Source organism: Pongo pygmaeus, chromosome 16 (assembly GCF_028885625.2).
Source record: "Pongo pygmaeus isolate AG05252 chromosome 16, NHGRI_mPonPyg2-v2.0_pri, whole genome shotgun sequence".
Taxonomy (NCBI): domain Eukaryota; kingdom Metazoa; phylum Chordata; class Mammalia; order Primates; family Hominidae; genus Pongo; species Pongo pygmaeus.
The window spans coordinates 82,976,243-82,996,295 of record NC_072389.2 but is presented as its reverse complement, the minus strand read 5'-3'; the positions used below and the strand labels follow the sequence as shown (position 1 = coordinate 82,996,295).

The 20,053-nt window shown below is 37.6% G+C and overlaps 2 protein-coding genes across 50 annotated transcripts in view; one reads left to right on the top strand and one right to left on the bottom strand.

Annotated features, from left to right (window-relative positions):
- Positions 1-20,053, top strand: part of PEAK1 (pseudopodium enriched atypical kinase 1) — a 319,366-nt gene that overhangs the window by 139,632 nt on the left and 159,681 nt on the right. For 3 of the 49 annotated variants that reach the window (XM_063652404.1, XM_063652395.1, XM_063652397.1), the window contains one exon: positions 449-542. The exons of 44 other annotated variants lie outside the window; for them this stretch is intronic. The gene's annotated coding sequence lies outside the window, so the exon portion shown is untranslated. Of the gene's footprint in view, positions 1-448; positions 543-1,287; positions 1,379-20,053 lie in introns of all 49 variants that reach the window. 2 more of the 49 variants (XM_063652403.1, XM_063652396.1) reach the window with 1 other exon arrangement.
- LOC129014451 (non-histone chromosomal protein HMG-17-like) lies at positions 1,757-2,183 on the bottom strand. Its single transcript, XM_054451895.2, has one exon. It carries the CDS (start codon positions 2,149-2,151, stop codon positions 1,879-1,881), a length of 273 nt encoding a protein of 90 aa, XP_054307870.1. The 5' UTR covers positions 2,152-2,183; the 3' UTR covers positions 1,757-1,878.

Sequence of the window (20,053 nt, the reverse complement as noted above, 5' to 3'; positions counted from 1 at the left end):
TTTAACAGAAACATGGAATAGGAATAAGTTTTAGAATAAGAAAAGGCTCAAAAAAAAAAAAAAGAAATCATTTGATTATCCCCTTTCACTTTGCCAAGTGAAACTAAGGGTGTGAAACTACATCCTCAAGTGTTATATAGGTGGTAACAGAACTAAGACTAGAATACACTTTGCGTATCTATTAAATAATTGAAGATAGAATTTGAAAAGTTCTGATGGGAAATTATTTTATTTTGTTGTTAATTTTTAAGATTTACATACAGTAAAACTGACCTTTTTTTTGAGATGGAGTCTCACTCTGTTGCCCAGGCTGGAGTGCAGTGGCATGATCTCAGCTCACTGCAGCCTCTGCCTCCCGTTTTCAAGCGATTCTTGTACCTCAGCCTCCTAAGTAGCTGGGATTATAGGTGCCTCCCTCCATGCCCAGCTAATTTTGTGTATTTCCTAGAGACCAAGATTTCACCATGTTGGCCAGTCTGGCCTCGAACTCCTGACCTCAAGTGATCCTCCCGCCTCAGCCTCCCAAAGTGCTAGGATTACAGGTATGAGCCACCATGCCCGGCCCAAAACTGACTTTACATAAGTTCTGTGAGCTTTAACACATGTTCGGATCCGTATAACTACTACTACAATCAGGAAACAAACAGTCCCATCACCCTAGAAAACGTCTGGCTTTCCCGTTTTGGTCAAAATCTCTCCCTACATCTAACAATTACTGATCTGTACTTCATCACTATAGTTTTACCTATTCCAGAATATTGTATAAATGGAATTGTTTTTCCTAGCCAAACTGTATCCAGCTTTATTAAAGATACCTTCCATAAATAATCATGGTATTTCAGGCAGGACATGGGCAGAAAATCATTAACAGCATGCAACAACTTTCAAACTCCCTTCTTCAATGGACTACCAAAAATCAGAAAGCCGCTATAAACCCAATGAAGTCTTCATGTGATGCTCTGAACAGGGAAAGTTTAGAGTGAGGGTTGACATTTCACATTTAGAATGTTGTTTAACAACTTTTCACGAGCCGATCCTGACTCAGGAAGTGAAATGAAAATGACAGAATTTGTCTGAAGATCCCCAGTCTAGAAACGGAACCACTGCTCCTTTGAGGGGCTCCATCTCAGTGGTATCACTGGAACATCCAGATTGTCTGACACACTGGTAACCAATTATTGGGGGTGAGATCCAAGCAGATGTCTGGGTTAAAGGGAGTTAAGTCTATGCTGAAAGGTGGAAAGGGAGAAAAGTACATAAAAACAAATTTGTTTTTCCATCCCACAGGCTTTTGTCCCAAGGAGGCCATGTGTGTCTAAGTCAGGGAATCCCTCCTCCTGAGATCCAAGAGGAAGTCTCTCAAAACTAGAAGGGAAAGGTATTTTCCCCACATCAGTCCAGCTTTGGAGACATTTTATTAGTGACATATGCCCCTTCCCCCAAAAACAACAGTAAGTGTTCTGCATGCTAACAACATAGCTTTGAAAATACACACACACACACACACACACACACAGACACACACACAAGCACCTTGGGAGGCTGAGGCAGCCGGATCACTTGAGGTCAGTTCAAGACCAGCTTGACCAACATGGTGAAACCCCACCTCTACTAAAAATACAAAAATTAGCCAGGTGTGGTGGCATGTGTCTGTAATCCCAGCTACTCAGGAGGCTGAGGCTAGAGAATGGCTTGAACCCAGAAGGCGGAGGTTGCAGTGAGCAGAGATGATGCCATTGCACTCCAGCCTGGGTGATAGAGTGAGACTCTGTCTCAAAACAAACAAACAAAAAACACAAAATTCTGCATTTTTATAAAATATAGTATTTCAAACTGTATAGTCACCAGAAGTACACAGTTAGCAATAATGCACATGCTTCACTTGGCATCTCCAGCACCCTCACCTTTCTGTGCCTGGTCTGTTTTGGCATCTCCATTTTCTGCAGGCTTATTCCCCTCCTTGCCAGTGTCAGCTTTTCCCGTTTCTCCTTTGAGTACCTTCTCTCCATTCTTTGCAGGGATCTTTTTAGGCTTGGTCTCTGGCTTTGGAGGAGCAGGTTTAGCAGACAACCTCGCAGATCTTCTCTGTGGTTTGTCCCTCACTTTGGCTTTATCTCCTTTAGCATCCCCTTCAGCCTTTCTCTTGGGCATGGTGGTGGCGATGTGGTAGGATGTAGGTGAGTTGTGTGGGCTTTGGTCAGTCTGGGGGCCGTTCTCCCTGCTTCTTCTTCACACTGCTCCTATAAATTGAGTTATTATGTACTCTTGAATCTAGCTTCTTTCTCTCAGCTTAATTTTTTGAAATTCATATGTTGTGTGTATTAGTAGTTCATTCTTTTAATTGCTGAGTAGTATTCCATTGTATGACTACATCACAATGTACTTAATCACCTGTTCATGAACATTTGTTTCCAGTGTTTCTTCAAAAGACTTCATTTTTTTAGAGCAATTTTAGGTTCAACATCAAAACTGAGAAAAAGATACAGAGATATCCCACATACCCTCGTCCCCACGAGTGTGTAGCATTCCCTATTATCAACATCCCCACCAGAATGGTACATTTGCTACAATTGATGAACCTTCATTGAGACATCATAATCACCCCAAGCCCATAGTTTACATTAGGGTTCACTCTTGGTGTTGTACATTCTATGGGTTTGGATAAATGCATAATGACAGCTGTCCACCATTCTAGTGTCATATAGAGTATTTTCACTGCCCTAAAAATCCTCTGCATTCTGCCTATTCATCTCTATTCCTTCTCCAGCCCCTGGCAACCCACTGAACCTTTTACTCTCTCCATGGTTTTAACTTTTTCAGAATGTCATATAGTTGGAATCATACAATATATTGCCTTTTCAGATTGGTTTCTTAATTCCAGTTTTTATCTGTTATGAATAAAGTTGCTATAATTTTTTTCTATTAGACAACAAAAATATTTACTTACAGGTATGGTGATCCTATTAGTGAGCTCTTAAATAATTCACAGAATTAATTCACTTTTTAAACTTTTTATTTTGAAATAATTATAAATTCACATGAATTTGAAAACATAGTACAGAGAAGTACCATATTTACTGTACCATTCACCGAGTTTCCCCTATTAGTTCCATCTTATGTAACTATAGAACAATATTAAAACCAGTACATTGACACTGGTGTAAAGTGAGTAGTATATCGTTCTTTGGTATTTTATTACATGTGTAGATTCATGTAACCAACACTGCAACCAAGATACAGAATTCCTTAACCCAATGATATCCCTGTGCTGCCTCTTTATAGTCACACGCACACCCACTCCCTTCCACCATCCCTCACCCTTGGTAACCATCTCTATAATTTTGTCATTTTGAGAATGTTATATAAATGGAATCATGTAGTATAAAATCTTTGAGATTGGCTTTTTTTTACTCAGCATAATGCCTTTGAGATCCATCTAAGTTGAGATGTCAAGAATCATTCCTATTTATTGCTGATATAGTTAGTTTTCCATGGTATGGATGTGTCACAGTTTGTTTGTTTTTCTGGCTTTCCTGCAGGTTACTTGAATACTTTTTAGAATTCGGTATTTTAAAGTATATCTCTTTGTATGGCTTTTTTGTCCTCACTCTAGATACTACATTTTGTATGTAACAAGTCATAGTCGGCTGTACTACAGTGCTACTTGGTGATGCTACATTTTATCACTTCCAGTAAAGTATAGAAACTTTTGCTCCCTTTAGTCCCCCCCATTTAATTATCTTAACATTTTTATATATTTCTAATATATGTATATGTGTATATTACGTACATGTTTACATATATTTTTATGTGTATTAATGGTTTTATTTTCTTTACATACATTTTGAACCATATCATACAGCATTATAATTTTTGCTTCAACAGTCAAACATAATTTGGAGAACTCAAGTGGAACAGGAATCTGTTGTGTTTATACATATTTTTCCTCCTCCTGTCATCCTTCCTTCCTCATTGTCCATGATTCCTGGATTATCCGAGATCTTTTTTCATTTCCTTTCTGCTTAGAGAATTTTCTTTATTCTTTTAGAGCAGATCTGCTAGTGAGAAATTCTCCTTTCTCTATAAATATTTTTATTTTTTTCTTCATTTCTGCAGGATATTTTTGCTGGATAATGAACTCTGAGTTAACAAGCCTTTTCTCCTAGCACCTGAAAGATATCGTGCCAGATCCTTCTGGCTTCCATGGTTTTTAATGAGAAATTTACTGTCATTAAACTGTTTTTCCCCTCTAGGGAAAATGTTGTTTTTCTGTTGCTGCTTTCAATACTTTTTCTATGTCTTCAGTTTTCAGAAGTTTGACTTTGATGTGTTTTGGCCTGGAATGATTTGGGGTTTACACTGTTTGGGGTTTACTTGGCTTCTTGAATCTGTAGGTTTATGTCTTTTGAGAACTTTTCAGTCGTATTTTTTCAAATTATTTTTCTGTCCTTTTTCTCTTCTCCTTTTGAGACTCTGATGACATGAATATTTATCTTCTATTATAGTTTCATGAGTCACCAAAGTTCTGTTTGTTTTTTTAGTTTGTTTTCTTCCTGTTGTTCAGACTGGCAATTTTCTATTGTTTTATTTTTAGTACATTGATTCCTTCTTCTGTCACATCCATTCTGCTATTGAACCCATCCACTGACATTGATTTCAGTTATTGTAATTTTGGTTTTGTAATTTCATTATTTACATTCTGTATTTCTTTGCTGAGACTTTCTTTACTCAGGCTTTCTGTTTTTTTCATTTGTTTCCAATGTGTTGGTAATTGCCCGTTGAAGCATTTTAATGGTGGCTGCCTTAAAATCCTTGTGAGATAATTCTTTTTCTTTCTTTAAAAAAGTACATTTATTTCTTTTTTCTTTTCCTTTTTTTAAACTTTTTTATTTTATTTATTTATTTATTTTTTTGAGACAGAGTCTCACTCTGTCACCCAGGCTGCACTGCAATCTCAGCTGACTGCAACCTCCGTCTCCCGGGTTCAAGCAATTCTCCTGCCTCAGCCTCCTGAGTAGCTGGGATTACAGGCACGCGCCATCACACTCATCTAATTTTTGTATTTTTAGTAGAGATGGGATTTCACCGTGTTAGCCAGAATGGTCTCAATCTCCTGACCTTGTGATCCACCCGCCTCGGCCTCCCAAAGTGCTGGGATTATAGGCATGAGCCACCAACGCCCAGCCTCATTTATTTCTTAAAATCTGTGTATAAGTGGACCCACTTGATTTAACCCATGTTGTTTAAGGATCAACTGTACATTACCAAGATGTACATATTTATTTTATTTTTGGAATTTTGTCTCTTTTCAATAGGTTTTGGGGGAACAGGTGGTGTTTGGTTACATAAATAAGTTCTTTAGTGGTGATTTATGAGATTTTGGTGCACCTATCACCCTACAAGTACATGCTGTACCCAATGTGTAGTCTTTTATCCCTCACCTCCCTCTTATCATTCCTCCAAGTCCTCAAAGTTCGTTGTATCATTCTTATGTCTTTGCATCCTCATAACTTAGCTTCCACTTATGAGTGAGAACATATTGTGTTTGGTTTTCCATTCCTGAGTTACTTCACTTGGAATAATGGTCTCCAATTCCATCTAGGTTGCTGCAAATGCCATTATTTTGTTCCTTTTTATTGCTGAGTAGTATTCCATGGTATATATACGCCACATTTTCTTTTTCCACTTGTTGATTGATGGACATTTGGGCTGGTTCCATATTTTTGCAATTTTGAATTCTGCTGCTATAAACATGCATGTGCAAGTATCTTTTTTGTATAATGACTTTTTTTTCCTCTGAATAGATATCCAGGAGTGGGATTGTTGTATCAAATGGTAAATCTGCTTTTAGTTCTTTAAGGAATCTCCATACTGTTTTCCATAGTGGTGTACTAGTTTATATTCCCACCAGCAGTGTAAAAGTGTTCCTTTTTTCATGACATCTACACCAACATCTATTGTTTTTTATTTTTTGATTATGAGTTTTTTTATTTTTGGTTTTTTAATTTTTGATTATGATTTATTTTATTTTATGGTTATTGTTGCAGGAGTAAGGTAGTATCTCATTGTGGTTTTGATTTGCATTTCCCTGATCATTAGTGATGTTGAGCACTTTTTCATGTTTGTTGGCCATTTGTATATCTTCTTTTGAAAATTGTCTATTCATGTCTTTAGCCCACTTGATGGGATTTTTTTTTCTTGCTAATTTGGTTCCTTGTAGATTCTGGATATTAGTCCTTTGTCGGATAGATTGCAAAGATTTTCTCCCACTCTGAGGGTTGTCTGCTTTCTCTGCTGATTGTTTCTTTTGCTGTGCAGAAGCTTTTTCGTTTAATTAAGTTCCATCTATTTATCTTTGTTTTTGTTGTGTTTGCTTTCAGGTTGTTGGTCATGAAGTCTTTGCATAAGCCAGTGTCTAGAAGGCTTTTCCCAATGTTATCTTCTAGAATTTTTATGGTTTCATGTCTCAGATGTAAATCTTTGGTCCATTTTGAGTGGATTTTTGTGTAAGGTGAGAGATGAGGATCCAGTTTCATTCTTCTACATGTGGCTTGCCAATTATCCCAGCACCATTTGTTGCCTAGTTTCCTTTTCCTACTTTATGTTTTTGTTGCCTTGTCAAAGATCAGTTGACTGTAAGTATTTCTCTTTATTTCTGGGTTCTCTATTCTGTTCCATTGGTCTGTATGCCTGTTTCTATTCCAGTACAATGCTGTTTCGGTGACTATGGCCTTATAGTATCGTTTGAAGTTGGGTAATGTGATGCCTCCAAATTTGTTGTTTTTGCTTAGTCTTGCTTTGGCTATGTGGGCTCTTTTTTGGTTCCATCTGAATTTTAAGATTGTTTTTTCTAGTTCTGTGAAGAATGGTGGTGGTATTTTGATGGGAATTGCATTGAATTTGATTGCTTTTGGCAGTATGGTCATTATCACAATGTTGATTCTACCCAGCCATGAAAATTGGATGTGTTTCTATTTTTTTTTTTGTCATCTATAATTTCTTTCAGCAGTGTTTTGTAGTTTTCCTTGCAGAGGTCTTTCACTTTCACCTCTTGGTTAAGTATATTCCTAAGTTTTTTGTTTTTGTTTTTGTTTTTAACAGCTGTTATAAAAGGGGTTGAGTTCTTGATTTGATTCTCAGATTGGTTATTGTTGATGTATAGCAGGGCTACTGATTTGTATACATTAATTTTGTATCCTGAAACTTTGCTGAATTCATTTACTAGTTCAGGAGCTTTTTGGATGAGTCTTTAGGGTTTTCTAGTTATATGATGATGTCATCAGCAAACAGTGACAGTTTGACTTCCTCTTTGCTAGTTTGGATGCCCTTTATTTCTTTCTCTTGTCCAATTTTTCTGGCTAGGGCTTCCAGTACTATGTTGAATAGAAGTGGTGAAGGTGGACATCCTTGTCCTGTTCCAGTTTTCAGGGGGAATACTTTCAACTTTTCCCCATTCAGTATAGCATTAGCCATGGGCTTGTCATAGATGGCTTTTATTACCTTAAGGTATGTTCCTTCTTTACGAATTTTGCTGAGGGTTTTAATCATACATAAAGGGATGCTGGATTTTGTCAAACGCTTTTTCTGCGTCTATTGAGATGATCATGTGATTTTTGTTTTTAATTCTTTTTCTGTGGTGTATCACATTTATTGACTTGCAGATGTTAAACCATCCCTGCATCCCTGGTATGAAACCCACTTGATCATGGTGGATTATCTTTTTTATCTCTGTTGGATTCATTTAGCTAGTATTTTGTTAAGGATTTTTCAATCTATGTTCATCAGGGATATTGGTTTGTAGTTTTCTTTTTTTGGTTATGTCCTTTTCTGGTTTTGGTATTAGGGTGATACCAGCTTCATAGAATGATTTCGGGAGGATTCCTTCTTTCTGTATCTTCTGGAGTAGTGTCAGTAGGATTGATAACCAGTTCTTCTTTAAATGTCTGATACAATTCAGCTGTGAATCCATCTAGTCCTGGACTTTTTTTGTTGGTAACTTTTTAATTACCATTTCATTCTTCTTGCTTGTTATTGGTCTGTTCAGAGTTTCTGTTTCTTCCTGGTTTAATCTAGGAGGGTTGTATATTTCCAGGAATTTATCCATCTCCTCTAGTTTTCTAGTTCATGCACATAAAGTTGTTCATAGTAGCCTTGAATGATATTTTGTATTTCTATGGTATTGGCTGTTATATCTCCCATTTTGTTTCTAATTGAGCTTATTTGGATCTTCTCTCTTCTTTCTTGGTTAATCTCACTAATGGTCTATCAATTTTATTTATCTTTTCAAAGAACCAGCTTTTTGTCGTATTTATCTTTTGTATTTTTTTGTTTGTTTCAATTTCATTTAGTACTGCTCTGATCTTGGTTGCTTGTTTTCTTCTGTTGGGCTTGGGTTTGGTTTGTTCTTGTTTCTCTAGCTCCTTGAGGTGTGACCTTAGATTGTCTGTGCTCTTTCAGACTTATCAATGTAGGCATTTAATGCTATGAATTTCCTGTTAGCACTGCCTTTGCTGTATCCCAGAGGTTTTTATAGGTTGTGTCACTATTATCATTCAGTTCAAATAATTTGTTAATTTCCATCTTGATTTCATTTTTGACTCAGTGATCATTCAGGAACATGTTATTTAATTTGCATATGTTCACATGGTTTTGAGGGTTCCTTTTGGAGTTGATTTCCTTTTTTTTTATTATTATACTTTAAGTTCTAGGGTACATGTGCACAACGTGCAGGTTTGTTACATATGTATACATGTGCCGTGTTGGTGTGCTGCACCCATTAACTTGTCATTTACATTAGATATATCTCCTAATGCTATCCCTCCCCGCTCCCTCCACCCCACAACAGGCCCCAGTGTGTGATGTTCCCCTTCCTGTGTCCAAGTGTTCTCATTGTTCAGTTGCCACCTATCAGTGAGAACATGTGGTGTTTGGTTTTTTGTCCTTGCGATAGTTTGCTGCGAATGATGGTTTCCAGCTTCATCCATGTCCCTACAAAGGACATGAACTCATCCTTTTTTATGGCTGCATAGTATTCCATGGTGTATATGTGCCACATTTTCTTAATCCCGTCTATCATTGATGGACATTTGGGTTGGTTCCAAGTCTCTGCTATTGTGAATAGTGCCACAATAAACATACGTGTGCATGTGTCTTTATAGCAGCATGATTTATAACCCTTTGGGTATATACCCAGTAATGGGATGGCTGGGTCAAATGGTATTTCTAGTTCTAGATCCTTGAGGAATCGCCACACTGACTTCCACAATGGTTGAACTAGTTTACAGTCCCACCAACAGTGTAAAAGTGTTCCCATTTCTCCACATCCTCTCTAGCACCTATTGTTTCCTGACTTTTTAATGATCGCCATTCTAACTGGTGTGAGATGGTGTCTCATTGCGGTTTAGTTTTGCGTTTCTCTGATGGCCAGTGATGATGAGCATTTTCTCATGTGTCTTTTGGCTGCATAAATGTCTTCTTTTGAGAAGTGTCTGTTCATATCCTTCGCCCACTTTTTGATGGGGTTGTTTTTTTCTTGTAAATTTGTTTGAGTTCATTGTAGATTCTGGATATTAGCCCTTTGTCAGACGAGTAGAATGCAAAAATTTTCTCCCATTCTGTAGGTTGCCTGTTCACTCTGATGGTAGTTTCTTTGGCTGTGCAGAAGCTCTTTAGTTTAATTAGATCCCATTTGTCAATTTTGGCTTTTGTTGCCATTGCTTTTGGTATTTTAGACATGAAGTCCTTGCCCATGCCTACATCCTGCTCAACGAAATAAAAGAGGACACAAACAAATGGAAGAACATTCCATGCTCATGAATAGGAAGAATCAATATTGTGAAAATGGCCATACTGCCCAAGGTAATTTATAGATTCAGTGCCCTCCCCATCAAGCTACCAATGACTTTCTTCACAGAATTGGAAAAAACTGCTTTAAAGTTCATATGGAACCAAAAAAGAGCCCTAATTGCCAAGGCAATCCTAAGCCTATGAGCTTAGCCCTTGAGCAGTGGTTTGTAGTTCTCCTTGAAGAGGTCCTTCACATCCCTTGTAAGTTGGATTCCTAGGTATTTTATTCTCTTTGAAGCAATTGTGAATGGAAGTTCACTCATGATTTTGCTCTCTGTTTGTCTGTATATTGGTGTATAAGAATGCTTGTGATTTTTGCACATTGATTTTGTATCCTAAGACTTTGCTCAAGTTGCTTATCAGCTTAAGGAGATTTTGGGCTGAGACGATGGGGTTTTCTAGATATACAATCATGTCATCTGCAAACAGGGACAATTTGACTTCCTCTTTTCCTAATTGAATACCCTTTATTTCTTTCTCCTGCCTGATTGCCCTGGGCAGAACTTCCAACACTATGTTGAATAGGAGTGGTGAGAGAGGGCATCCCTGTCTTGTGCCAGTTTTCAAAGGGAATGCTTCCAGTTTTTGCCCATTCAGTATGATATTGGCTGTAGGTTTGTCATAAATAGCTCTTATTATTTTGAGATATGTCCCATCAATACCTAATTTATTCCAAAATTGACCACATAGTTGGAAGTAAAGCACTCCTCAAAAGAAAAGAAATTATAACAAACTGTCTCTCAAGACCACAGTGCAATCAAACTAGAACTCAGGATTAAGAAACTCACTCAAAACTGCTCAACCACATGGAAACTGAACAGCCTGCTCCTGAATGACTACTGGGTACATAACAAAATGAAGGCAGAAATAAAGATGTTCTTTGAAACCAATGAGAACAAAGACACAACATACCAGAATATCTGGGACACATTTAAAGCAGTGTGTAGATGGAGTTGGTTTCCAATTTTATTCCACTATGGTCTAATAGAGTGCCTTTGTATAATTTCGATTTTCTTAAATTTGTTGAGAGTTTGTAGCCTGTCATATGGTGTGTCTTGGAGAATGTTCCATGCGTTGAATAGAATGTATATTCTGCAGTTGTTGGGTAGAATGTTATGTAAATGTCTATTAAGCCCATTGTTTCTTTGTTGACTTTTTGTCTTGATTACCTGTCTAGTGCTGTCAGTGAAGTATTGAAGTCCCCCACTATTATGTTGTTGCTGCCTATCTAATTTCTTAGGTCTAGTAGTAATTGTTTTATAAATTGGGAGCTCCAGTGTTAGGTGCATATATATTTGCGATTGTGATACTTTCCTGTTATTAGACCTTTTATCATTATGTAGTATCCCTCTTTGTCTTTTTTAACAGCTGTTGCTTTAAAGTTTGTTTTGTCTGATAGAATAGCTACTCCTGCTTGCTTCTGGTGCCCATTTGCATGGAGTATCTTTTTCCACCCTGTTACCTTAGCTTTATGTGAGTCCTTATGTGTCAGGTGAGTCTCTTGAAGACAGCAGATACTTAGTTACTGAATTCTCATCCATTCTGCCATTCTCTGTCTTTTAAGTGGAGCATTTAGGCCCATTACTTTCAACATTAGTATTGAGATATGAGGTACTATTCTATTCATCGTTCTATTTATTGCCTGAATACCTTTTTTTTTCCCATTGTGTTGTTGTTTTATAGGTCCTCTTAGATTTATGCTTTAAGGATATTCAATTTGGGTTTATTTGGAGGATTTGTTTTAAGATTTAGAGTTCCTTTTAGCAGTGCTTGTAGTGCTGGCTTGGTAGTGGCGAATTCTCTCAGCATTTATTTGTCTGAAAAATACCATATCTTTTCTTCATTTATGAAGCCTAGTTTTGTTGCATACAAAATTCTTGGCTGATAATTATTTTTGTTTAAGGAGGCTAAAGATAGGATTCCAGTCCCTTCTAGCTTGTAGGGTTTCTGCTGCGAAATCTGCTGTTAATCTGATAGGTTTTTCTTTATAGGTTACCTGATACTTTTGCCTCACAGCTGTTAAGATTCTTTCCTTCATCTTGACTTTAGATAACCTGATGACTATGTGCCTAGGTGGTGATCTTTTTGCAATGAATTTCCCAGGAGTTCTTTGAGCTTTTTGTATTTGGATGTCTAGATCCCTAGCAAGGCCAAGAAAGTTTTCCTCAATTATTCTCTCAAATATGTTTTCCAAACTTTTAGATTTATCTTCTTCCCCAGAAACACCAATTATTCTTAAATTTGGTCATTTAACATAATCTCAAACTTCTTGGAAGTTTTGTTTTTTTTTTTTTTTTGAGATGGAGTCTCGCTCTGTCATCCAGACTGAAATGCAGTGGTGTGATCTCAGCTCACTGCATCCTCTGCCTCCCAGGTTCAAGCGATTCTCCTACCTCAACCTCCTGCATAGCTGGGATTACAGGCACATGCCGCCACACCCAGCTAATTTTTGTATTTTAGTAGAGACAGGGTTTCACCATGTTGGCCAGGCTGGTCTCAAACTCCTGACATCAAGTGATCTGCCCACCTCGGCCTCCCAAAGTGCTGGGCTTATAGGCGTGAGCCACTGTGTCTGGCTTGTTCATTTTTTAAAAATCCTTTTTTCTTCTTTGTCTTTATCAGATTGGGTTAATTCGAAAGCCTTGTCTGCAAACTTGATGTTCTTTCTTCTACTTGTTCAATTCTATTTCTGAGACATTCCAGAGCATTTTGCAATTCTCTAAGTGTGCCCTTCATTTCCAGAAGTTGTGATTAGTTTTTATTTATGCTATCTATTGCACTAGAGATTTTTCCATTCATATCCTGTATCATTTTTTTTATTTCTTGGACTTCACCTTTCTCTGATGCCTCCTCTATTGGCTTAATAGTCGACTTTCTGAATTCTTTTTCTGGCAATTCAGAGATTTTTTTCCTGGTTTGGATCCATTGCTGGTGAGCTAGTGTGATCTTTTGGGGGTGTTAAAGAACCTTGTTTTGTCTATTACCAGAATTGTTTTTCTGGTTCCTTCTTATTCGGGTAGACTATATCAAAGGGAAGATCTGGGACTCAAAGGCTGCTGTTCAGATTCTTTTGTCCCATGGGTTGCTCCCTTCATGTGGTACTCTTCCCTTTCCCATAGGGATGGGAATTTCTGAGAGCCGAACTGCAGTGATTGTTATTTCTCTTCTGGATCTAGCCACCCAGCAGAGCTATCAGGCTCTGGGCTAGTACTGGGGAGTACCTGCAAAAAGTCTTATAATGTAATCTGTCTTCAGGTCTCTCAGCCATGGATACCAACACCTGCTCTGGTGGAGGTAGCAGGGGAATGAAGTGGATACTATGAGGGTTCCTGGTTGTATTTTTGTTACACGAGCTGGTTTTGTGTTGATTGGCCTCCAGATAGGAGGTGGTGCTTTCAAGAGCATATTAGCTGTGGTAGTATATGGTGGATGAGGAGAAGGTTGGGACCATAGACCTCTCAAGAGGCTATATCCTTCATCTTCAGCTACCAGCAGGACCATCAGATGTGGACAGGGTTAGGTGTGTCTGAGCTCAGACTCTTTTTGGGCAGGGATGTGGCTGCTGTAGGGGATGGGGGTGTGTTTCCCAGGCCAATGCAGTTACGTTCCCAGGAAGATTATGTTCCCAGTTATGTTCCCAGGAAGATTATGGCTGCCTCTGCTGCATCACACAGGTTGCCAGGGAAGTGGAGAATGCTGGCAGCCAGAGTCCTCACACAGCTCCCATGCAGCCCACAGCCCAAAAGACTGGTCCCACTCCCACTGTGCCCCCGCCCCTACCCCCACCAACAACACAGAGTTGATTTCCAGGCAGCCAGTGAGGAGGGCTGAGAACTTGCCCCAGGCTACGAGCCTCCCCACTGAGAAAACAAGCTGACTCACAGTTCCTTGGCTGTCCCACAGAGCCTACAGCAGCAATCCAGCTCCTTCAAAGGGTCTGTGGATTATCTCAGCTTTCCTGGTATGTTCTTGTGGTAGTTGCTGGAGCAGAAGTTCATGATGTGGGCCTCTACATGCTGCTGTAACCATCCAACTGGGAGCTGAAGTTAGTCCTGCCTTCTATCTACCATTTTTCCTCCCTTGTAAGATAATTCTTATGTCTGTTATCTTGGTGTTGGTATCCATTGATTGTCTTTTCTCATTCAAGTTATGATTTTCCTGATTCTTGATATGGCGAATGATTTTCAGTCAAAACCTAGACATTTTGGACATTATGTCATGAGATTTTGCACTTCATTTAAGTATTATGTTTTGGCAGGTCTCTTTAGATAGTATCCTGGCAGGGGGAAAGGATGTTGCCTCATTACTGTCAGGTAGAGGAGTAAGTTCAGGGTCCTAATCATCCTCCAATGACACTTGGCAGGAGGCACCTGTTCTGGGCAGGGGTGGGAGTTTCAGCTTCGTACTAGGTCTCTGATGATACCCACTCTGTGGAGTAAATACCTAGGAGTGAAATTATTTGGTTCTTTGGTAAGTTTTTAAATTTTATTTTAAACTTTGGAAGAAGCTGCCAAACTTTTTTACGATGTTGATAAAATTTTCTATTCCTAGCAGCAATTTATGAGCATTTCAGATACTCTACATCATTGTTGTCCTATAGAACTTTCTGCAGTGATAAAAAATGTTCTATATTTGCATCATCCAATACAGTAGCTACTGAAATAGACACCACAGGTCAACATTCTTGCCAATATTTGAAATTGTCAGTCTTTCTAAATTTATCTTTTCTGTGTGTATGAAGTGGTATCTTATGGTTTTAATTGTTTCATGTACTTACTGGCCAGTTAATTTTTCTAATTATGTTTTTAAAACAGCAGAAGTTTTTAATTTTGATAAATTACAGTTTATGAGGCGAATTTTGTTTTGTGTTTTTATGGTTTCTCTTTATCCTAAGGTCATAACATCATTTCCTTTATTTTTTTTTTCTTGATGTTTTGTAGTTTCACTCTTAGGTTTATGATGCATTTTGAGTTTCTATATATGGTGTGAGGTAAAGGGAGGTTCATTTTCATGCCAGGTAAATATCCTATTCTATACCATTTGTTGAAAATATTATCTTCCTATATGGAATTATCTTGACACTTTTTGTTGAAAATCAATTTAGCATATACTTGTAGGTCTATTTTTGTATTCTCTATTATGTTCCATTTATATGTTTTTCTTTGGGCCATGATCAAACTATCTCAATTGCTCTAGCTTAGTTATAAATCTAGAGATCAGTTATTAGAAGTATTCATGCTTCATTCTTTATGTTCAAAGTTATTTATTCATTTGGGTTTTCATATACATTTTAAAAAATTGTTATGCATACACAATAGTTGTACATATTTATGGGGTACATGTGATATTTTGATATAAGCATACAATGTGTAATGATCAAATCAGGGTAATTGGTATCTCCATCAACTCAAAACATTTATCATTTTTTTTATGTTGGTAGCATTCTGAATCTACTCCTCTAGTTATGTTGAAATATACAGTAAATTATTGTTAACTATAGTCTCCCTGTTGTGCTACCAAACACTAGATCTTATTTCTACTATCTAACTATATTTTGGGGTTTAAAAAATTTTTTTTTTGAGATGGATGGAGTTTTGCACTATTGCCCAGGCTGGGCAGTGGCATGATCTTAGCTCACTGCAACTTCTGCCTCCCAGGTTCAAGCGATTCTTCTGCCTTAGCCTCCCAAGTAGCTGGGATTACAGGCATGCGCCACCATGCCTGGCTAATTTTTGTATTTTTAGTAGAGACCGGGTTTCATCATGTTGGCCAGGCTGGTCTCGAACTCCTGACCTCAAGTGATCCACCCATCTCGGCCTCCCCAAAGTGCTGGGATTACAGGCATGAACCACCACGCCCAGCCTCTACCTATATTTTTGCACTCATTAACCAACCATCTATCTTTCACCCTCCACTACCCTTCCAAGCCTCTGGTAACCATCATTCTCCTCTCTACTTCCTTGAGATCAATTTCTTAAACTGCCATGTAACAGTGAGAAGATGCAATATTTGACTTTCTGTGCCTGGCACATTTCACTTAACATTACGTGTCCATCAATAGATGAATAGATAAAGAAAATGTGCTACATATACCCAATGGCATATTATTCAACCATAAAAAAGATTGAAATCTTCTCATTTGTAACAACATAGATGGAACTGGAGGACATTCTGTTAAGAGAAATAAGCCAGGCACAGAAAGACAAATATCATATGTATTTTAGAACCAGCTTGTAGGTTTCTATGAGTAAAACCTAGGATTTTGATTGGTATTGGATTGAATCTATAGACCTAATTTGGGAAGAATTGCCACATTAATAATGTTGAGTCTTCCAGTCCATTAACCTGATATATTCCTTCATTTATTTCAGTTTTCTTTGATTTGTCTTAGCAGTGTTTTTTTAGATATCATTTTATAAGCATTTCTCATATTTTGTTAGACTCATAATTTGTTAAACTCAAGTATTTCATGTTTTTTAATGCGATTATCAGTGGTATTTAACATTTTTACTTGTTGTTAGATATAGAAATAGAATAGATACTTGTATGTTGACTTTCTACTTTGCGATCTTGCTAAAAATCACTCAAGAGTTGTAGTATTTGTTTTGTAGGTTTCCTTAGGATTTTTTATGTATATAATCATGTCTTCTGCAAATAAAGATATTTTAACCTCTTTCTTTCCCATCTTTATGCTTTTCATTATTTTTCTCTTGTCTCATTACACTGGTTATGACCTCCATTGTAATGTTGAATAGAAGTGAACATCTTTGCCTGGTTCCCAATGTTAGGAAAAAATCATTTGGTTTTTCACTAAGTATGATGTTGGCTATGTATATTTTGCAGATGCCGTTTTTAAAATTAATGAAGTTCTTTTCTATTCTGCATTTCCTGAAGTTTTTGTTATGAATGAGTATTGAAATTTGCTAAATACTTTTTTACCTTTATCTGTTGAAATGAAAATATTGGTTTTCTCTTTGATTCTGTTAATATGGCTGATATGGTTTGGCTCTGTGTCCCCACCCAAATCTCATGTCAAATTGTAATCCTCCAGTTTGTCAAATTGTAATGCTCCAACACTGTTGGAGGAGTGGCCTGGTAGGAGATTGGATCATGGGGGCTGACTCCTCCCTTTGCTTTTCTCGTGATAGTGAGCTCTCATGAGATCTGATTATTTAAAAGTGTGTAGCACTTCCTCCTTCACTGTCGTTCTTCTGCTCTGCCATGTGAAGATGTGCCTGCTTCCCCTTCATCTTCTGCCGTGATTGTAAGTTTCCTGAGGCCTGCCCAGCCATGCTTCCTGTACAGCGTGTGGAACTGCGAGTCAATTAAACCTCTTTTCTTCATATATTACTCAGTCTCAGGTAGTTCTTTATAGCAATTTGAGAATGGACTAATATAGTGGTTACATTAATTTGTTTGAGATGTAAAATCAACATTGCGTTCCTTTTTATATATTGCTGAATTTGATTTGCTATTTTTAAGGATTTTTTTTTTTTTGTTATCTGTGTTTATGAGGGATATTGATGTGTGGTTTAGGGGTCTTTTTTGATTTTTTTTTTCTAGTTTTAGAATCAATCCAATACTGGTTATTATAACATCAGTTTGGAAGTGTTTCCTTCTCTACTCTCTGGAAGAATTTATGTGGGATTGGTATTTTTTCATTTACATGTTTGATAGAATTCACCAACAAAGTTTTTGGGAGCTAGAGTTTTCTTTCTCCTTCCTTCCTTCCTTCGCTAGAGTTTTCTTTCTCTTCTCTTCCTTCCTTTGCTAGAGTTTTCTTTCCCTTCCTTCCTTCCTTCCTTCCTTCCTTCCTTTCTTCCTTCCTTTCTTCCTTCCTTCCTTTCTTTCTTTCTTTTCTTCCTTCCTTCCTTCCTTCCTTCCTTTCTTCCTTCCTTCCTTCCTTCTTTCTTTCTTTTCTTCCTTCCTTCCTTCCTTCCTTCCTCCGTTCCGTTCCGTTCCGTTCCGTTCCGTTCCTTTCCTGTCTCATTCTATCGCCCAGGCTGGAGTGCACTGGTGCAATCCCAGCTCGTTGCAACCTCCGTCTCCCAGGTTCAAGTGACTCTCCTGCCTCAGCCTCCTGAGTATCTGGGATTACAGGTGCGCACCACCACACCCAGCTAATTTTTGTTATTTTTAGTAGAGTCAGGGTTTCACCAAGTTGGTCAGGCTGGTCTCGAACTACTGACTTCATGATCCGCCTGCCTTGGACTCCCAAAGTGCTGGGATTAAGATGTGAGCCACTGCACCCGGCCTGGAGTTTTCTTTGTGGGAAGGTTTTTAATTACAAATTCTAATTCTTTGATAAATTTAATATTTCATGTTTTTAATGTTATTATAAATGGTACTTGAATTAATAGTTGTGATATTTGTTTTGTAGATTTCAGATTACCTTTTACTTCTTAAGTCAGTATTGGTAATCTGTATCTTTTTAGGAATTTGTCCATTTTATCTTAGTTGTCAAATGTATTGGCATAAAATCATTTACAGTAGTCTTTTATTTTTTTTAATGTCTGTAGAACCTTTAGTGATAGTCTCCCCTTTTATTCCTAATATTGGTGATTTCTGTTTCTTCTCCTCTTGTTCAGTCTACCCAGAAGTTTACCAATTTCATTAATTTTCTCTCAAAGAACAGTTTTTGGTTTCATTGATTTTTCTCTATTTTTCAGGTGTCTTTTTTTTTTTTTTAATTTCCCTTCTTTGTTATTTTGTTACTCTGTATTTAGTTTGGCTTAATTTGCTCCTTTTTTCTAGCTTCCTATAGTGTTAGGTTAGATAATTGAGTTTAGACCTTTTCTTCCCTAATAAAGGAATAGAAAACTATAAATTTCCTCAAAGCACCTTTTTAACGGCATTTTACAAACTTTTATATGTTGAGTTTTGATTTAGCTCAAAATATTTGCTAATTTCTCTTGTAATTTCTTATTTTGTCCGTAGATTATTTTAGAAGTATATTGCTTGATTTCTTTTTTTTTCTTTTTTTTATTTATTGTACTTTAAGTTCTAGGGTACATGGGCACAATGTGCAGGTTTGTTACATATGTGTACATGTGCTATGTTGGTGTGCTGCACCCTTTAACTTGTCATTTACATTAGGTATATCTCCTAATGCTATCCCTACCCCCTCCCCCCACCCCACAACAGGCCCTGGTGTGTGATGTTCCCCTTCCTGTGTCCAAGTGTTCTCATTGTTCAGTTCCCACCTATGAGTGAGAACATGTGGTGTTTGGTTTTTTGTCCTTGCGATAGTTTGCTGAGAATGATGGTTTCCAGCTTCATCCATGTCCCTACAAAGGACATGAACTCATCCTTTTTTATGGCTGCATAGTATTCCATGGTGTATATGTGCCATATTTTCTTAATCACACTGCTATAAAGACACATGCACATGTATGTTTATTGTGGCACTATTCACAATGGCAAAGACTTGGAACCAACCCAAATGTCCATCAATGATAGACTGGATTTCTTTCTTTTTTTTTTTTTTTGAGATGGAATTTCACTCTTGTTGCCCAGGCTGGAGTGCAGTGGCACAATCTCAACTCACCGCAACCTCCGCCTCCTGGGTTCAAGCAATTCTCCTACCTCATCCTCCCAAGTAGCTGGGATTACAGGCATGCACCACCACACCCGGCTAATTTTTCTATTTTTAGTAGAGATGGGGTTTCTCCATGTTGGCCAGGCTGGTCTTGAACTCCTGACCTCAGGTGATCTGCCCGCCTCAGCCTCCCAAAGTGCTGGGATTACAGGCGTGAGCCACCGTGTCCAGCCCCTACTTGATTTCTAAATATTTGGGAATTTTCTAGATATCTTTCACTTATTGAATTCTGATTCCAGAATATACTATACTGTGTATAGCTTCAATTCTTTTAATTTGTGAGACTTATTTCTCAATTAGTGCATAGTCTGTCTTGGCAAATGTTTCATGGGCATTGTAAAAATTTATATTTTGCTTTTCTGGATTGGAATATTTAATAGATTGCAATTCAGCTGAGAGTGCTGCTTAAGTCTTCTTTATCCTTGCTGCACTTTTGTCATATTTATTCTTTCAGTTAATGAGAGAATGTTGATATCTCCAACTGTTATTGTTTGTTTCTCCCTTCAGTTCTGTCAATTTTTGCTTCGTGTGTTTTGTAGGTCTAGCATTGTGTACATACACATTTAGAATTGTTCTGTCTTCTAATGAATTTACCCCTTGATCATTATG